General features: G+C 33.5%; 3 protein-coding genes and 1 long non-coding RNA gene across 4 annotated transcripts; 2 read left to right on the top strand and 2 right to left on the bottom strand.

Annotated features, from left to right (window-relative positions):
- The first annotated feature begins 1,495 nt into the window (after positions 1 to 1,495).
- LOC106135747 (uncharacterized) lies at positions 1,496 to 3,888 on the top strand. The gene has a single exon (XM_013336119.2). It carries the CDS (start codon positions 1,778 to 1,780, stop codon positions 3,242 to 3,244), a length of 1,467 nt encoding a protein of 488 aa, XP_013191573.1. The 5' UTR covers positions 1,496 to 1,777; the 3' UTR covers positions 3,245 to 3,888.
- Positions 3,889 to 6,192: 2,304 nt separating this feature from the next.
- Positions 6,193 to 8,921, bottom strand: LOC106135748 (ribokinase). Its single transcript, XM_013336120.2, has 6 exons — positions 8,641 to 8,921; positions 8,399 to 8,535; positions 7,185 to 7,465; positions 6,961 to 7,082; positions 6,655 to 6,805; positions 6,193 to 6,414 (listed from the first exon to the last, which is right to left on the bottom strand). Exons 1-6 carry the CDS (start codon positions 8,685 to 8,687, stop codon positions 6,226 to 6,228), a joined length of 927 nt encoding a protein of 308 aa, XP_013191574.1. The 5' UTR covers positions 8,688 to 8,921; the 3' UTR covers positions 6,193 to 6,225.
- A 321-nt stretch (positions 8,922 to 9,242) lies between these two features.
- LOC132902534 (uncharacterized) lies at positions 9,243 to 10,562 on the top strand. The gene is made up of 2 exons (XR_009657160.1): positions 9,243 to 10,221; positions 10,261 to 10,562. It is a non-coding gene; the product is annotated as an uncharacterized LOC132902534 (long non-coding RNA).
- A 1,303-nt stretch (positions 10,563 to 11,865) lies between these two features.
- LOC106135697 (large ribosomal subunit protein bL17m) lies at positions 11,866 to 12,749 on the bottom strand. Its single transcript, XM_013336064.2, has 2 exons — positions 12,414 to 12,749; positions 11,866 to 12,324 (listed from the first exon to the last, which is right to left on the bottom strand). Exons 1-2 carry the CDS (start codon positions 12,609 to 12,611, stop codon positions 11,929 to 11,931), a joined length of 594 nt encoding a protein of 197 aa, XP_013191518.1. The 5' UTR covers positions 12,612 to 12,749; the 3' UTR covers positions 11,866 to 11,928.
- Positions 12,750 to 13,845: the final 1,096 nt, after the last annotated feature.

The following is a 13,845-nucleotide window of genomic DNA, read 5'->3' as shown; positions in this document are numbered from 1 at the left end:
GTTTTTGAAGTTGGTTTAATTTCTAAAAACTGAAACGTTTTGTTTTACTAAGGAGCATAAAAACTAAAACCGCATCATAATCAATTCACTGAATAGGTCACAATGTGAACCGCCTTTTTTAAAAGTAGTTAATTAATAAAAATCTAACTGAAATAGTATCCACAAGTAAAATGACAACAAAATAGAGTAAAGACAACATATTTTTTAAGACGAAGTCGATAGCGGCATAACCCCAGGGCACAGCACTTATTTAACAAGTGGCAGCAAGAGCATTGCCAGTGTTAATTTTTTTGAGATCCTTTTCAGTAGGTACTTCTAACTGTATTTTTAACTCTTCAACGCCGATTAAATTCGATCCAAGTTTGAAATCTTACATGTCACTCGATGCTCGTGTCGGCTTGTCAATGTATATAAGCTGCCACCAACTCTAAGGAAAAGACTAATAGAAAACTGCTTAAGTAGTAAAGAGATACAAGGAAAAAGACACTGATCTCTATTATGGTCTTGTGGCGAAATCTATAAGCCACAAGTCACAAAAAAAATAACGCGACGCTATCAGCCAAAAACAGCGAAAACCCTAAATCGCGCAAGCAAAGATTTCACGGATTGGAGCTATATATACAACCTCCGACACATCACTGTCGGAGCCGCGGTTCCCCAGGCATAACAACTAGCCTGGCGGAAGATCTTACCTTTGGTGGCGGTCGAGCCGAATCATCGCTCCCGCTACAGTCTCACAATGTAAATGTAAAAAAGGTCCATGTTAATTTTGGACATTCGGGCGCTGAATGCGTTGACATGTAACACCATTATATTATATGGCATTAGCGTTTATGAAATCACTTCAAGATAGCTATTAGATACAAGAATAAAGACAAAACCATAAGGAACGTTGGTATTATTCATCTTAAAACAGCACGTATTTAAATACAATATTATTGACGGTATAAACATGGTTGGTAACCAAGGAGCTCTCTGAGTAGAGCAATGAGTTTTCATATCACTATTTCAAAACAAGAAAAATGTTTTTTCTCAATTTTTTGAATAAGTAACGTGGTGTCATTTTGTACAGAATATGTAATATTTTATATATAATAATAGACAAAATGCTCAATCGAAGTATTTTTCTATTTTCTGATGTTTTTGATTTTCCATGTTAGATTACATTTTCGTGGTTACAATCATCTTGAGTATATAGTCAATAGTCTTAATAATGATGTAAGTATTTTTTTATTTCATTGCAAGTTTACAAATTAACTATAATGAATCTCTAATGATCATAATTAATGTAATTTAATACATTTACCTAATCATTATTTCTTAATGAGGTATGTCATTAAAGAATACGTATTTAAAAAAATGTTACTAATCAATCAAGAGCGATAAACAATGGACATATAGTGTATATCGATATTGACACAATCGCCTACGTTATTTACGTGCCCATTACTATTCACTGTCGAGTATCGAGTACGCTTCGCACCACTATACTGACGCCATTTTTGTGTTGGTTGTTGAAAAGCAATACCCTTTCTCTGTCTTTGCCCTTACGAAATTCACATTTTCGTGTTATTTTAAGTATTAATCATCATTTAGTGTATAAAATTATCATCAGATATATGTTCAGCAATCAGAAAAATTTTAAAGTGGTTCAATACATTGTGATAAAGTGATTAATTCGTCTGCGCGGGAAATGTGTTTTAACCGAGTTGATTTTGTCAATACGTTGAGACGATAAATATAAGGTTCGTATAACCTAAACAGAAATTTAACAGAAATGATTTCTCATAAAACTCCAAGGAAAGTGCGGCTGCCCAGAATGCCAAAAAACATAGAACGTCTATACAAAGAAGGAAAATGTCGCGATTGTACTGTTGTTGTGACTCGAATGGATTTTGCCAAAATATTAGGTAAATTTACTAAAGTGAAGATACAGTATGAAAGCAATTCTACCCCGAAAACGAAAAAAGTTGAAGCTATTTCTCCAAATTCAAATGCCCGATTAAAAAGAAATGAAAATGGTATGGTACTTCTGCATAGGAATGCTTATAAACCGCACCCAGTAAAAGAGCTTATTATCTCAAAAAAGGATAAGGCATCAATACCGAAACCAGCATGTAATGTCTTAAAAGAGAACAATAGATTGAAAAAGTCTCCAATTGTGAAAGACAAAAATTCCAATTTAAATATACCTAATTTCACTGGAAAATCTTTAAAATCAGCTACAAATTTAAAGCAATATGGTATCATATTTGTAAACCCATCTCAGGCTCGTTCAAAAAATGACATGAAAAGTAAAACATCTCTTGATGAATTGTTGCCTTTAATTAATAAAAGTATATTGCCAAGTGAAGATTGGTATATAGAGTATCTTCCTTTAAAAGATGAACCCACTGATGATAAGGTGTATGACAGAATAGCAGCGGAGCTAGAAGACCTTATGTACAATGAAAAACCTGACGTGAAGCCCGCCAATTCAGTTCAGAGTTCAGAAACAGGAAGTAAACCTGATGAGTTTCCTTCAATTATGGATATCTTAAATGATGATTCAAGTGAAAGTAAGAAGGAAAATAACCAAAGCAATTCAGTAGAATTTAAGTCAAATTTAGAGTCAAGTGATGTGGAAGCAATGCTTCTTGGAAAACCTGGCATCCCTGATGATGTCAAAGAATCTGTCACAGCTATGGAGGTGGACACCAGTGATGTTACTAATTTGATTGAAGATGTCGCCCAGCTTAATGCTATTCAAGGAAGTATATCCAATCAAGTGCCAGGTACGGTTTCCGAAGAATTTGAGAATCCTAACAGCCCATCAATTTTAGATGAGGCTTTGAAGAAAGGAATTGAAGAGCATTTACCCTTGCCCAATTCACTAGTAGAATCAGATCCAGTTAAAATTGACACAAATCAAACTGCAGCTACAGAATCTCAAACAAGCAGCAAAATTGAAGAAGAACCTATCAAAAATTCCAACCTGAAAGACACTAACAATACAATCATCACAAATGGTGATAAGACTGCAAAACAGAAAGATATAACCCATGTTACATTCACGAAAAAAATTAATGGAACTTGTCAGAAGTCTGTTACACTTCCTAAAAACATGAAATATAGTATAGAGATAGAGGGGAAACAAGTAGAATTAATAGGAGCACCTAAATTTATATCAAGCCTTGACGATTTAAATGTCCTTTTGCAAATTGTTGATGACACTGAATTGAAGAGTTTGTACATTCTATATTAGAAATATTCTGTTATTTAATTTAATCACACATAAATTTGTACAATAACAGCCTAATATTGTGTTGAAAATTTTTGAACATATTGTTCTCTTTTGCTTAATATTGAACTACAAAATATAATACAACTGTCAGGATAAGCTTCCTTAAAGTAACTTCTTACTTTGTACTAGTTGTAATGAAAAAAATTACAAATATGAGCTAAAATCAAATGGTGGTTCAAAGATTCGGGAAAAAGAACTGTACTGTTTTTCATTATGTATTGTGATAAATCATTCAATAAGTTGGATAACACACAACACAGGGATATTTTCACATAAAAGTGAAGGACAGCTTGGCTACCTATGAAACATGAAATTGTATGTTTAATAATTTTCTATGTTATTAAGTTATAGAATATTTTTAATTGTTCAGGACACTCTATACCTCATTTTTTTTAATTGTGTAAAAATATGTCTTAATCTTTTTTACACATAGTAATGAATGTGAGGAAATACTTATATTATTTCTCAGAATCTATCCCAAAAAAATGTGAAATGTATTTTTTTATCATTAGCACACTTTACCACCTGGTGTTTCATTGTTGAATGTAAAAAATGCAAATGTATAAAAACTAAGGACAGAAGAAATATAAATAATGATGTTATCATTACATATGTATTATTTTATATTATGCTTTCTATATTTGTCTACATTATATGTTGTAATCATATTCCTTGGGCGTCAAGACTGTTAGAAATAAATATCCAGGGGTTACATTCATAATATCATTGTATACATAGGTAATAAATTTGATTTTAGTTTAATCTTCTTCATGCCGGTTTACTGTCAGAAAAATTACCATAGTATGTTCGTTAAAGTCAACTTCTGAAACAGCTGATTTCTGCCATCTGATTCAGCTGATTTCTGAAACCGACACTCCAGAGCCAGTCGGACAATTTCGTCTCTTGGTACGTATTGTCAGTATACCTACCTGCTACATTATTACGACGAATTGATATTTGGAAAGGTACACTGTGCCTACCTACAATATATTTATTTCCGTTTAGTGTTGGGGCGCGACAGTTATAATATCGATATATAAAAAGTACTTGCTTGTTCAAGGGGTCTATTCACGAATACTGAAAAGACATTTCTTAATCATCTCTCGGTCTATCTGAGGTTTACAGCAAAGTAAGAGAGAATGGGAGACAAGAGAAATGCGTTGTCAACTTTCATGAAAACATCGAAGCAAACAGGCATATAGCTTACTGGGATAAAGCTGTATTCAAATTTAGAATGGTTATGTAAATTAAACGGATATAGATTTTCTTTGTTCCCATTATCGATTGGGTAATGTAAAGCTGTAACATGGCGGGAAAGGTTACTTATTGCTATTGTTTTGTAGTTGGCTGTACGGAAAGATTGGAATGAAATATAGATAAATGTATTTCCCGATGTAACTTTGTGTCCATTCAAAATATAACTCTTATTGTGTGGTTAATATCTTAAAGACGCATCACTTTTATCTTTGCTAAGAAAAAAAAATCATGAAAGACGATTCACACCATTCAATAATTCACCAACCATGTGAACCAGGTAAACGTATAGACCTATCAAATCAACTGGTTTCTGTGTTTTTTCTAAATTAAAAGAATAAATTATCTCGTATTGTTATCGTATCGTTATTGATGAAAACCATGGCAAAAAGTACCAATTTATGACTCAACTTAAGACATTAATAAATTATTTAAACCTCCAAAAATATTTGCATCCGTAACCGTAAAGGGTTGCCATAATTTTTTTTTCTTTAGTCATTGGAAAGGTGTATTAGAAAAAAAACAATGGTGGGTAGATACTAAAATGAAGTAACTAGACGTTCGCTGCGAACTTAAACCTCGCAAAATTATTATTTTAAACATATCTGAAAAGCGACTTATCCGCTTTGTTGGCCCATGAATTTAAAGATTTTGACAGATCCTACATACCTTTTAAACTTTATCAAAATAAGATCTACGGTTTGAAATTTATCGTGTTAAATAATACATATACCTACATATATAGTCCCTAGTTGATTTGTAGACTTCGTGCGCTCATCTACGATATATTCGATACAAAAAGATCACGCAGATATTACTCAGATAGTCCATGCCACTGAAAGCAGAGGCGGATTTTAATGAAGATTTGAATATTATTTTTCTCCACCGGAAAGCATTGGACATTCCAATAAAATAAACATTATTACAGTACCTATCATTAAAATTGTTAACTAGTTTCAAAAACAACACGTAGATTTGTGATGAATCTGCTTGGTTTAACTTAAAACTGTTAAGCTCATTACAATAATATGAAATTACAAACCTATAGTTTTGCGCCGATATGGCCAAAATCAATCTAAAAATTATGTATGTATATGTTTAAGTTATGAAGACATGCTTGACGGTAAAAAGATAATATTGGTCTTAGTTTCTGTCTGCGAATGTCTATATTACCTTTGCCAATTTGTCCCATATATTAAATTATTATGCTACTGCTGATTAAAACAATTTTTAGATGTTAAATGTATAATATTATTGCTCTAGACTTTATTGCCTTATTATATTAATAAATAACTTTGTTTAAAGATGTGTATCTGTGCCCTGAAAATTAGGAATAGGTTTATTCATATAAAACTTTTTGGTAGTGTATTAGGACTATTAAGTATATTTGTTAGCCTTCCTAGTTCTTGCTTGACACAAACTTAGAGAAAGTCTGGCTTCTATTATAATATACCTCTGTATGGTTCCAGTAATCCATATGTTTGTAAGGTTATAGCTAAGTTTTATTTAAGGATATAATTATTATAAAAAAAAAACAATTAGCCTTTCTAAACCCCGCATTGCTCATAGATGTAATGCGAAGAAGTCTTGTTGAATAAACTACTTGTGTGTTTACCGTAAGTTTGTTCCATTTGTATAATAAAACTTTGATGGTATAAGATGTCATGATGTTTTATTTAAAAATGTGCTCATAGCATCACATATTTGTATTGTTTGTTGAATGGATTATAATTTGTTGGGTAACTTGTTTGCGTTCCTTCTTTAGTGACCGATATGGTCGCCACATCGCATGCAGCTCCGACTATCTGATGCAAAGGCAGATCTTGGTACTTGACTAAAAATGTTGCAAGTGCACCAACAAAAGCATCACCAGCTCCCTGAAAAAGTTTCAGTTTTAAAGATAATCGTTATTTCACGAGAACTGTGAAAAAAATGTGACAGAATTTTATAGACAGGTTATAATTTATATCGGTAAGGCTAGGCTATTCACGAACTTTGGTAAGATATTAATTCTCATCTCTGTCAGAAGAGAGAGATCATACTTTATTCCTTATCAAAGTTCATGAATATCCTGTGGGCTAAAGGTACTTTTATCTTAAATAAAAAACTATAATCACTGTGGTATCGACAGGAATGACGGGTTCACAAAAGACATGAACTGGGTTTGGATCTTTTTTTGATGAATAAACAGCTCCTTTATCTCCCATTGTAATAATTACAATCTCACAACCTTTATCTAATAACTTTTTTAACGCATCAGCAGCATTCCTGTAAAATTAAAACGTAACAATTTTACGAAATTCGACCTAGGTACTCAAAAAAAAACACTATTTGTAGCCAAATGAACAACACGTGTAAGCTTCTACCATGGTACGTGAATTTGTTCTACAATTGGTATAAATGGCGAATTAAATTGCACTTACGAAATATCGACATTCAGGTCAGTTAGTAACGAAGCTTCTGGTTCATTCACACATAGAATAGAACAATATTGAAGTAACTCGTGTATATCTTTCCGAGCTGGGGCAGCATTTAATAATTTTAACTGAAATCATAAAAAGTTAAAATATTGTCCATGATCGGCAATATTCATTTGTGTGACTTCCTTGTTGGTATCGGAAGATCATATAGTTAGGTAGGTACTTACTCCTTTACTTAATTTGAATGCTTCTAATGTTGTCTCGTACGGTGTTTCTAACTGACAAATAAGTATTTCGGCACTCTCTATAATTTTCGAAGCACTTCGCACGTCAACTTTTCCTAAACGTCCATTCGATCCGGGCACTATAACTATTTGATTTTCTCCACTCTCTGACACGCATATTTGGGCTATTCCAGTAGAGACATTTTGTGTTATCTGGACATGAGTCACGTCAATACCTAGGTCTTTAAAGTGATTTCTATAATTTTCTCCCCATTGGTCGTCTCCTGTTAAATAATAAAAATATATATTTGTTAATTATAGTTAAATAATGAATACAATATAGTTATTGCAATATTACAACATTATTGCTACCTATATTGATACATACTAAATAAAGTTTTGTTAATAAGAATAGTCTCAACATTCGCTTGTATCACTTACTCTCTCTGCGGCTAAACGCACTCAAATCTATTATATAAAAAGCTACCCTGCCATATTCGATAAACTAAGTGGCAAAATTAATTGTGCAATAATGGAGTTGCATCTAGTAACCTATAAAGAGTCGTAATAGGAGCATCTCAGAATGCAAAGATAATAATTTGACCCAGAATGTAGTTGGTGGTAGAATGTTCAATAAAATTGTTCTAAAATAACATTTGGGCTTAACTACTAATATTAAATTAGAGCTAATACTCATTAAGGAAGTAGAAAGATAGAATATATATTATGGTAGTAGTTATTTTTTTAATAGGTTGGAGTCTCTTATTCCACAGTCCTCATCACAATACACAGATTTTTTTCTGAATAATTCGCTTAGCAACCCTATGTTATAATCGATTCGATATGTTTTCGTTGTGCCTAAGTAAACCTTTGTCGATGTTTAGGCATTATATAACAGCAACGTCATTTTGTGTATTTTAATGTATTATAAATAAGAATCTTTTTATATATTTTCTTAAATATCTACTGTAAAATATAATTTTTAAACAAATAATCGATATATTTTGTTGTCGATAGTACTTACATCACTAACCGTAGTTATTAGTACCTAGTTACGTAAATATTTTGGTTTACGACTGCGGGCATCTTCATAAAAAATTAACTATTTACATTTAAAAAAAAATGGTTTTACTCACTAGATTTATATAGGTATCACTAGATATCACTAGACTAATACAAATCATAGTAATTTCTGAAAACAATATGTGTCTACATACCTACTTTGCATATCATATAGACATGCCCGCCTAGTTTGGCGGCTGCTACGCATTGATTAGCACCTTTTCCACCAAAGCTAGTTGTAAATTTTGTACCATGAAGAGTTTCTCCGGGCTTCGGTAGTCTTGGTGCATACCTGTACATATTAATTTCACAAGCAATAAAATATTAACTACCTAGGTCAATGTGCTTCTGTTTATATGTATTTTGAGTATGTTTGACTATGTCTAACTTTACTTACGTTGTAAAATCTACGCTGCAAGAACCCAATACAACAATTTTTGACATTGCGTTTTTATAGTCTTCTCAGAGTACAAAAATTAAAGTCCGATATAAAACCACTTCTCCAGAGAGCAAAATGATAATAAGCATGAATTTACTGATAAGAAATTTACTTGGTGGTGTGTGAGAGATAAGTGCTTACTATAGTTATTGTTTTGCTTACAAAAGAGGATCACTGCTATATTGTGGTATAAGATAATATTTTGATAACCTAAAATGTAGAAAACATACACTGCGTCGGCATAGCATTCATTAGTCGTCGGCTGAAGAAGGCATTTTTAATTGTTTATACCATTCGATTCCGACACGACTGAATTTATATAACAAGAGTCGGTATCAACAAAATAAAATTTAATATTTAGAAGAACAACAAGGCAGATTAAATCTTCATAGTTTTGTCACACACATTTTCACAATATTTCTTTTTTTTGTCAACTTAAACATACAACTGAAGAAAAGTTCTAGATTTAAGGCGATACATCATAGATTTTGGGTCATTTTCACTTGGTTTTTTCTCATAAAATATAACTTGCATCGTTTCAATATTTTTGCATATGAAAGTAAATATATTCAATTATATTTGTGGAAGATGAAAACACGATTGGAACAAAAATCCTCGATCAAAAAAATTCAGGAACACAAGTCTAGATTTCGATTATTTATCTCAAACTATAAGGATTTAAAATTTGAATTTTGTACCAAATTGAAGATCATTAAAAAATAATAACTTCTGGAAGATGAAATTTCGATTGGATGTTTTGTTTAGACGTAATTAAACTAAATAGATGAAAACAGGAATTAAAATTGTTGCGACAATAGTACTGGACAGTAGAGTGTTGACACTTTATCTCTGTCTCATTCCTACACGACCGGGTGGGATAAAGCGCTATCCTTTGTAAGCGTGCCTTCACTCCGCGGATCACATTCTCCGACGCAGGACCTGTGCCAATCGCTCCGAGCGTCGTTGAAAAATATTCTGCGAAGTATTTAATTTCCCACATTCATTTTGTTTGAATTTATTTCTGTACATAATTGTCAGCTCAGCTTATTGAATTGTGTCGTTGATCTCTGAATCTTACGCGTCGCTTTTCCGCCGGACGGGGTGATATTACGTAGGTATTTAGGATCGTGGATTTTGATACTTTTTTTTTTTTTGGTACTTTCTGAAATATACCTATTATAGATAGTTTAGGTTAGTTTTTAATACAGTTTTTTTGTTTCGTTTAGTGTAAATAGGTGTATAATTTTACGTCATGATAGCATGTTAAATGTTAGCATGTTAAAAAAAAACCTTGAAAGAGCTTCCCATATGGGACAATTAAGATGGTGGGTACTAATTACACTTACTAATAGATAGACATATAGATGCCTACTGAGATTTTCTCCGCAAACACTGAAGGTGAAAAATATTTCATTTGATACCGGCTTGTGGCGGGGCGGCAGTAGGTAGATAGATAGATAAAACAACAACAAACAACAGCTCCGCCGCCGTCGGTTATACTGTCACTAGTTGTTGCCCTGGTCTTTGCCTACGGAAACAGTACTTTTTACTGGATGATTGTTCTGTCTTTTTCTATAGGTACTTACTCCTAGGTAACTGTATTATTCAGGGTATCTCCTCAGCTGCAAGACGTCGCAGGGTTTATTTTTCTTCGCTTTCTTCATTTGGCACGATCACAGTCATTATCCCATTATTTGATTGTTATTAATTTTTAGGAAAAATAAATTGTCTCCGATATCGTCGTTGACAATGTCCGAACAGAGAAGTGCGGATGGTGTGGAGTCGACAGTTGATATTATGGACTTAGATAGTCATGGCATTATTCCGACGCCGACATCAACGACAACCCAAGATAGAAAACCATATATAGAAAACCATAGGTTCCGTAGCCATTTGGCTACGGAACCCTAAAAATATATGATATACATTACTATGTAAATTACCTTTGATTGAACGAAATCGAATAAGTAATTACGAGTAGATTTTTTAAAACCATTACAAACTTATTCATTTTATACAAAATTTTTGCATACATCCGCAACTATATCATTGCTTATAATGTAATTTAATATATGTATGTTTTTTTGTAAAATTATTTTATTGTATCAAAAACAATAAAATATTCTGATGCGGACTCCATTGCATTCGCAAACTTTATTCGGGTTACGTGAGGTCACGCGCCAGCGGCTACGGTGCGCGGCGATCTAGCGGGGCAAGCGTGGTCGGGGGTGAGCCCCGCGCGGGGTGAGCCTCTCGCCCGCATCGAGGTACATGTAATCTGAATGTAGCGCCTTAATCTACAATGGAAATGGTTACAATCCGTTTACCGGCCGGAAACTGTGAAAACTTCTAGCGTGACGTAACCGGAAGTGAATTTTCAGAGCAATATTAAGTGGCAAATTATCATATTCTTAATCTCTGAACAGGATGGGGTCCTGTTCAGGACACGCTTTTTTAAAATTTAGCGTGTTTAATATTTTACTAATTTCTTACATTACCATGAATACTGAGGTAACTACCAACTAGAGGCATTGACTCCGTTTACCAAAGAGTCTGCGGTCTTATAAACGACAGGCTCATTACATTTCAACTTCATTTTATGAAATTTTCAATCAGAAATATTATGATGATTATGACATTATTATTTATATATTCATGCATTTCAGTTCATTGTCAATGACTCACAGGTTTTGCTTGTGTCGCTCCAGCATAGGCCATGTCTTGCTGCCATATAACAAGTCAGGCCTAATGATGGGTTTATACATAGACTTGCACTTAGCCTAACTGGCATTTTGGGGTCACAAACAATACCCGCACCTCATCCCACTGTGCCCAGACTACTGCTATCTGAGCCTCTGACCTTGCAATTGATGTCTTTGGACGCATGAAGTGCAGATCCCAAGTATTTAAAATGGTCTGTACGCTTGACCAGGTTATCACCTGTGTACAGGTGCCGTACCTGTTTTACAGGCCATGTACTCCGTCTTCTCAACATTCAGCTTCAGATTGCTATCAAGTTGCTGCCACTATAGGTAACACATGTATAGCAACATTATTATAGCTATGATGACCTAATTTCAATATAAGAGTATATCTGTTTGTATCCTAATACATAGGAAGTCTTAATAAAAACAGTGTATTCTTGCACTATGGTCAAATTCCACACAAAAAAAAGGCAGAAAGTGAAACAAATGCATATATTCTTAATGCCTAAAAATACTAATCAATAATGTAACTACTTTGGTTTCAGTTCTCAGTTGCTTTTTCTGTGGGTTTCTCTTCTAGCTGTGCTGGTTTTTCTTCACCCATTTTTGCTGCTATTTCAGCATATTTTGCTTGCCTGTAGTCTTGTTTGGCAGCATCAAGAAGAATATTTTGGATCAACTGTCGGTTCTGAGCCTGTTTATTAATCAGAGGTGGATATGGGTTTCCCTTTAGTTCCAAAACAACTTTATCAGTATTTCTTGTATTTTGAGCCCTTGGTGCCTTAACCAAATTAGTGTAACATGTACTAGACTGTTCATACCGTGGAACAAGAACTTTAAACAATTTGTGGATCAGCTCTTTTTCAAGTAACCAGAAATCTGCAGTTTCCATTGTGGGTTTATGGCAGTCTCCATGACGTATTGCCTCTGATATAAGCTGCAATAAAAAAAAATCATCACGTTAACATAAAAGTAGATGGGATTAAATTTTGAAAAAGTTTAAATAAAAGAGATAAAAAATATTACCCGTTCTGCGTATTGACGAGCTTCGTCTCCTCTATTATAGTTGAGTTCGATTCTTTCATATTTAATGAGACCAGTCACAGTTTTACGTAATTTATCTAGCCTGCCTTCAGGACCCTTGGAATTCCGTAGTTTTCGATGTGTGGCCGGTACAGGAATACGCAATTTTGATACCAATTTTGTGACTTCTGCTTGATTCATAATGATGTTCTTTTCTTAATCGGCAACTTAATACTTATTTTATATGAATCTATATTTTCCAATGCTGATAAAACAAAAAAATACAGGTTAGGTATACATCAAAACAGCAATGTTCAGATCCAGGGCTTGTAAACGTTACCAAATTAACACTAAAAGTAACGTTAAATAACGTTATAGTTGATTGATAACGTTATAAGCGTGATACGGTAATGTAATCTTATAACGTTACCAATTACTGTTATAAATAGCGTTACTATTATGTGAAATAATAATCTGTTCTTTTTTAAAATATAGGTACTTAGCTAAAGTTTGCGCCACGCAACTGTACGACACGTGACGCGATTAGAACTGTTCACGGCGAATCCGTCATTAAATCAATCAGTATGGTTAACGTTACTGACTATAAAAATTAACGTTTAACAGTCTTAACAGTAATAACGATACCAATTTCTTAACGGTAATTCAATATAAAGTTGAGCATGAGCTTCATGGCCTGAGCAGAGCAATGATTCTACTTTCAGTGTCATTGTCATGGATGTCATTATTTCTCACCAAAGTGCAATTTACTCAGTTGTCGGTTTGTCACTGTCGAAGTCATTTTCGAAAAATAATAATTGCCATTCTACAGATATTACCAAAATTGTGGTAAAAATCAAGTACATATACATAATACACTCAATTCTTTGCGAGGTAGTAAAAGCCAACTGTCTCGAAAAGAAAAATATCAACTAATGATACATGTATACAGATATACATAAATTCATGCCTCTTTCCGGGAGGGGGAGGCAGAAACTAGGTACATCTTTCCACTTGCTACGATTCCTGCATAATTCTTTCGCTTCAACCACATTCATAATTCTCTTCATATAAGCTTGTCGGTTTCGGGTACTTTTGACCGTTACAGGAATTCGTGATCTGATCTTTTGGCTAAACGTCTCCTATTTGATGAAGAGAAGGCCACTCACAATAGTTCACACTTCCTTCATATATTTATATATTTATGTACATCAAGGAACAAAAAGAGAATAGAACTTAAATATATAAAAAAAGAGAAAATCAGTACAATGGCACTACTAAATTTCTTCCAGTAGGCCCACGACAGGAAAATGTAAAGAAAGGCGTTGGCTTGTGTACATTACTTCATAGGATCATTTCTATGGTAAGCTCTTCGCATTCAACTTGTTTGTTTCTGTAAGTTACTTCTTTGTTTCATACCCATAGTATAGGTACTTAT

The sequence above is a fragment of the Amyelois transitella genome, chromosome 15, assembly GCF_032362555.1.
Source record: "Amyelois transitella isolate CPQ chromosome 15, ilAmyTran1.1, whole genome shotgun sequence".
NCBI lineage: Eukaryota > Metazoa > Arthropoda > Insecta > Lepidoptera > Pyralidae > Amyelois > Amyelois transitella.
Note: the sequence above shows the minus strand (reverse complement) of the source record. Positions and strands in the feature narration are given on the sequence as shown.

What these genes read in the sequence shown, in the direction of transcription:
- LOC106135697 (XM_013336064.2), bottom strand. Translation starts at nt 12,611, where the DNA reads ATGAATCAAGCAGAAGTCACAAAATTGGTATCAAAATTGCGTATTCCT. An exon ending in CTCGTCAATACGCAGAACGG is followed by an intron (nt 12,325 to 12,413) that starts GTAATATTTTTT and finishes TTTTTATTGCAG; the next exon opens with CTTATATCAGAGGCAATACG.
- LOC106135748 (XM_013336120.2), bottom strand. Translation starts at nt 8,687, where the DNA reads ATGTCAAAAATTGTTGTATTGGGTTCTTGCAGCGTAGATTTTACAAC. An exon ending in TGCAGCGTAGATTTTACAAC is followed by an intron (nt 8,536 to 8,640) that starts GTAAGTAAAGTT and finishes TAATATGTACAG; the next exon opens with GTATGCACCAAGACTACCGA. An exon ending in GACCTGAATGTCGATATTTC is followed by an intron (nt 6,806 to 6,960) that starts GTAAGTGCAATT and finishes TTAATTTTACAG; the next exon opens with GAATGCTGCTGATGCGTTAA.
- LOC106135747 (XM_013336119.2), top strand. Translation starts at nt 1,778, where the DNA reads ATGATTTCTCATAAAACTCCAAGGAAAGTGCGGCTGCCCAGAATGCCA.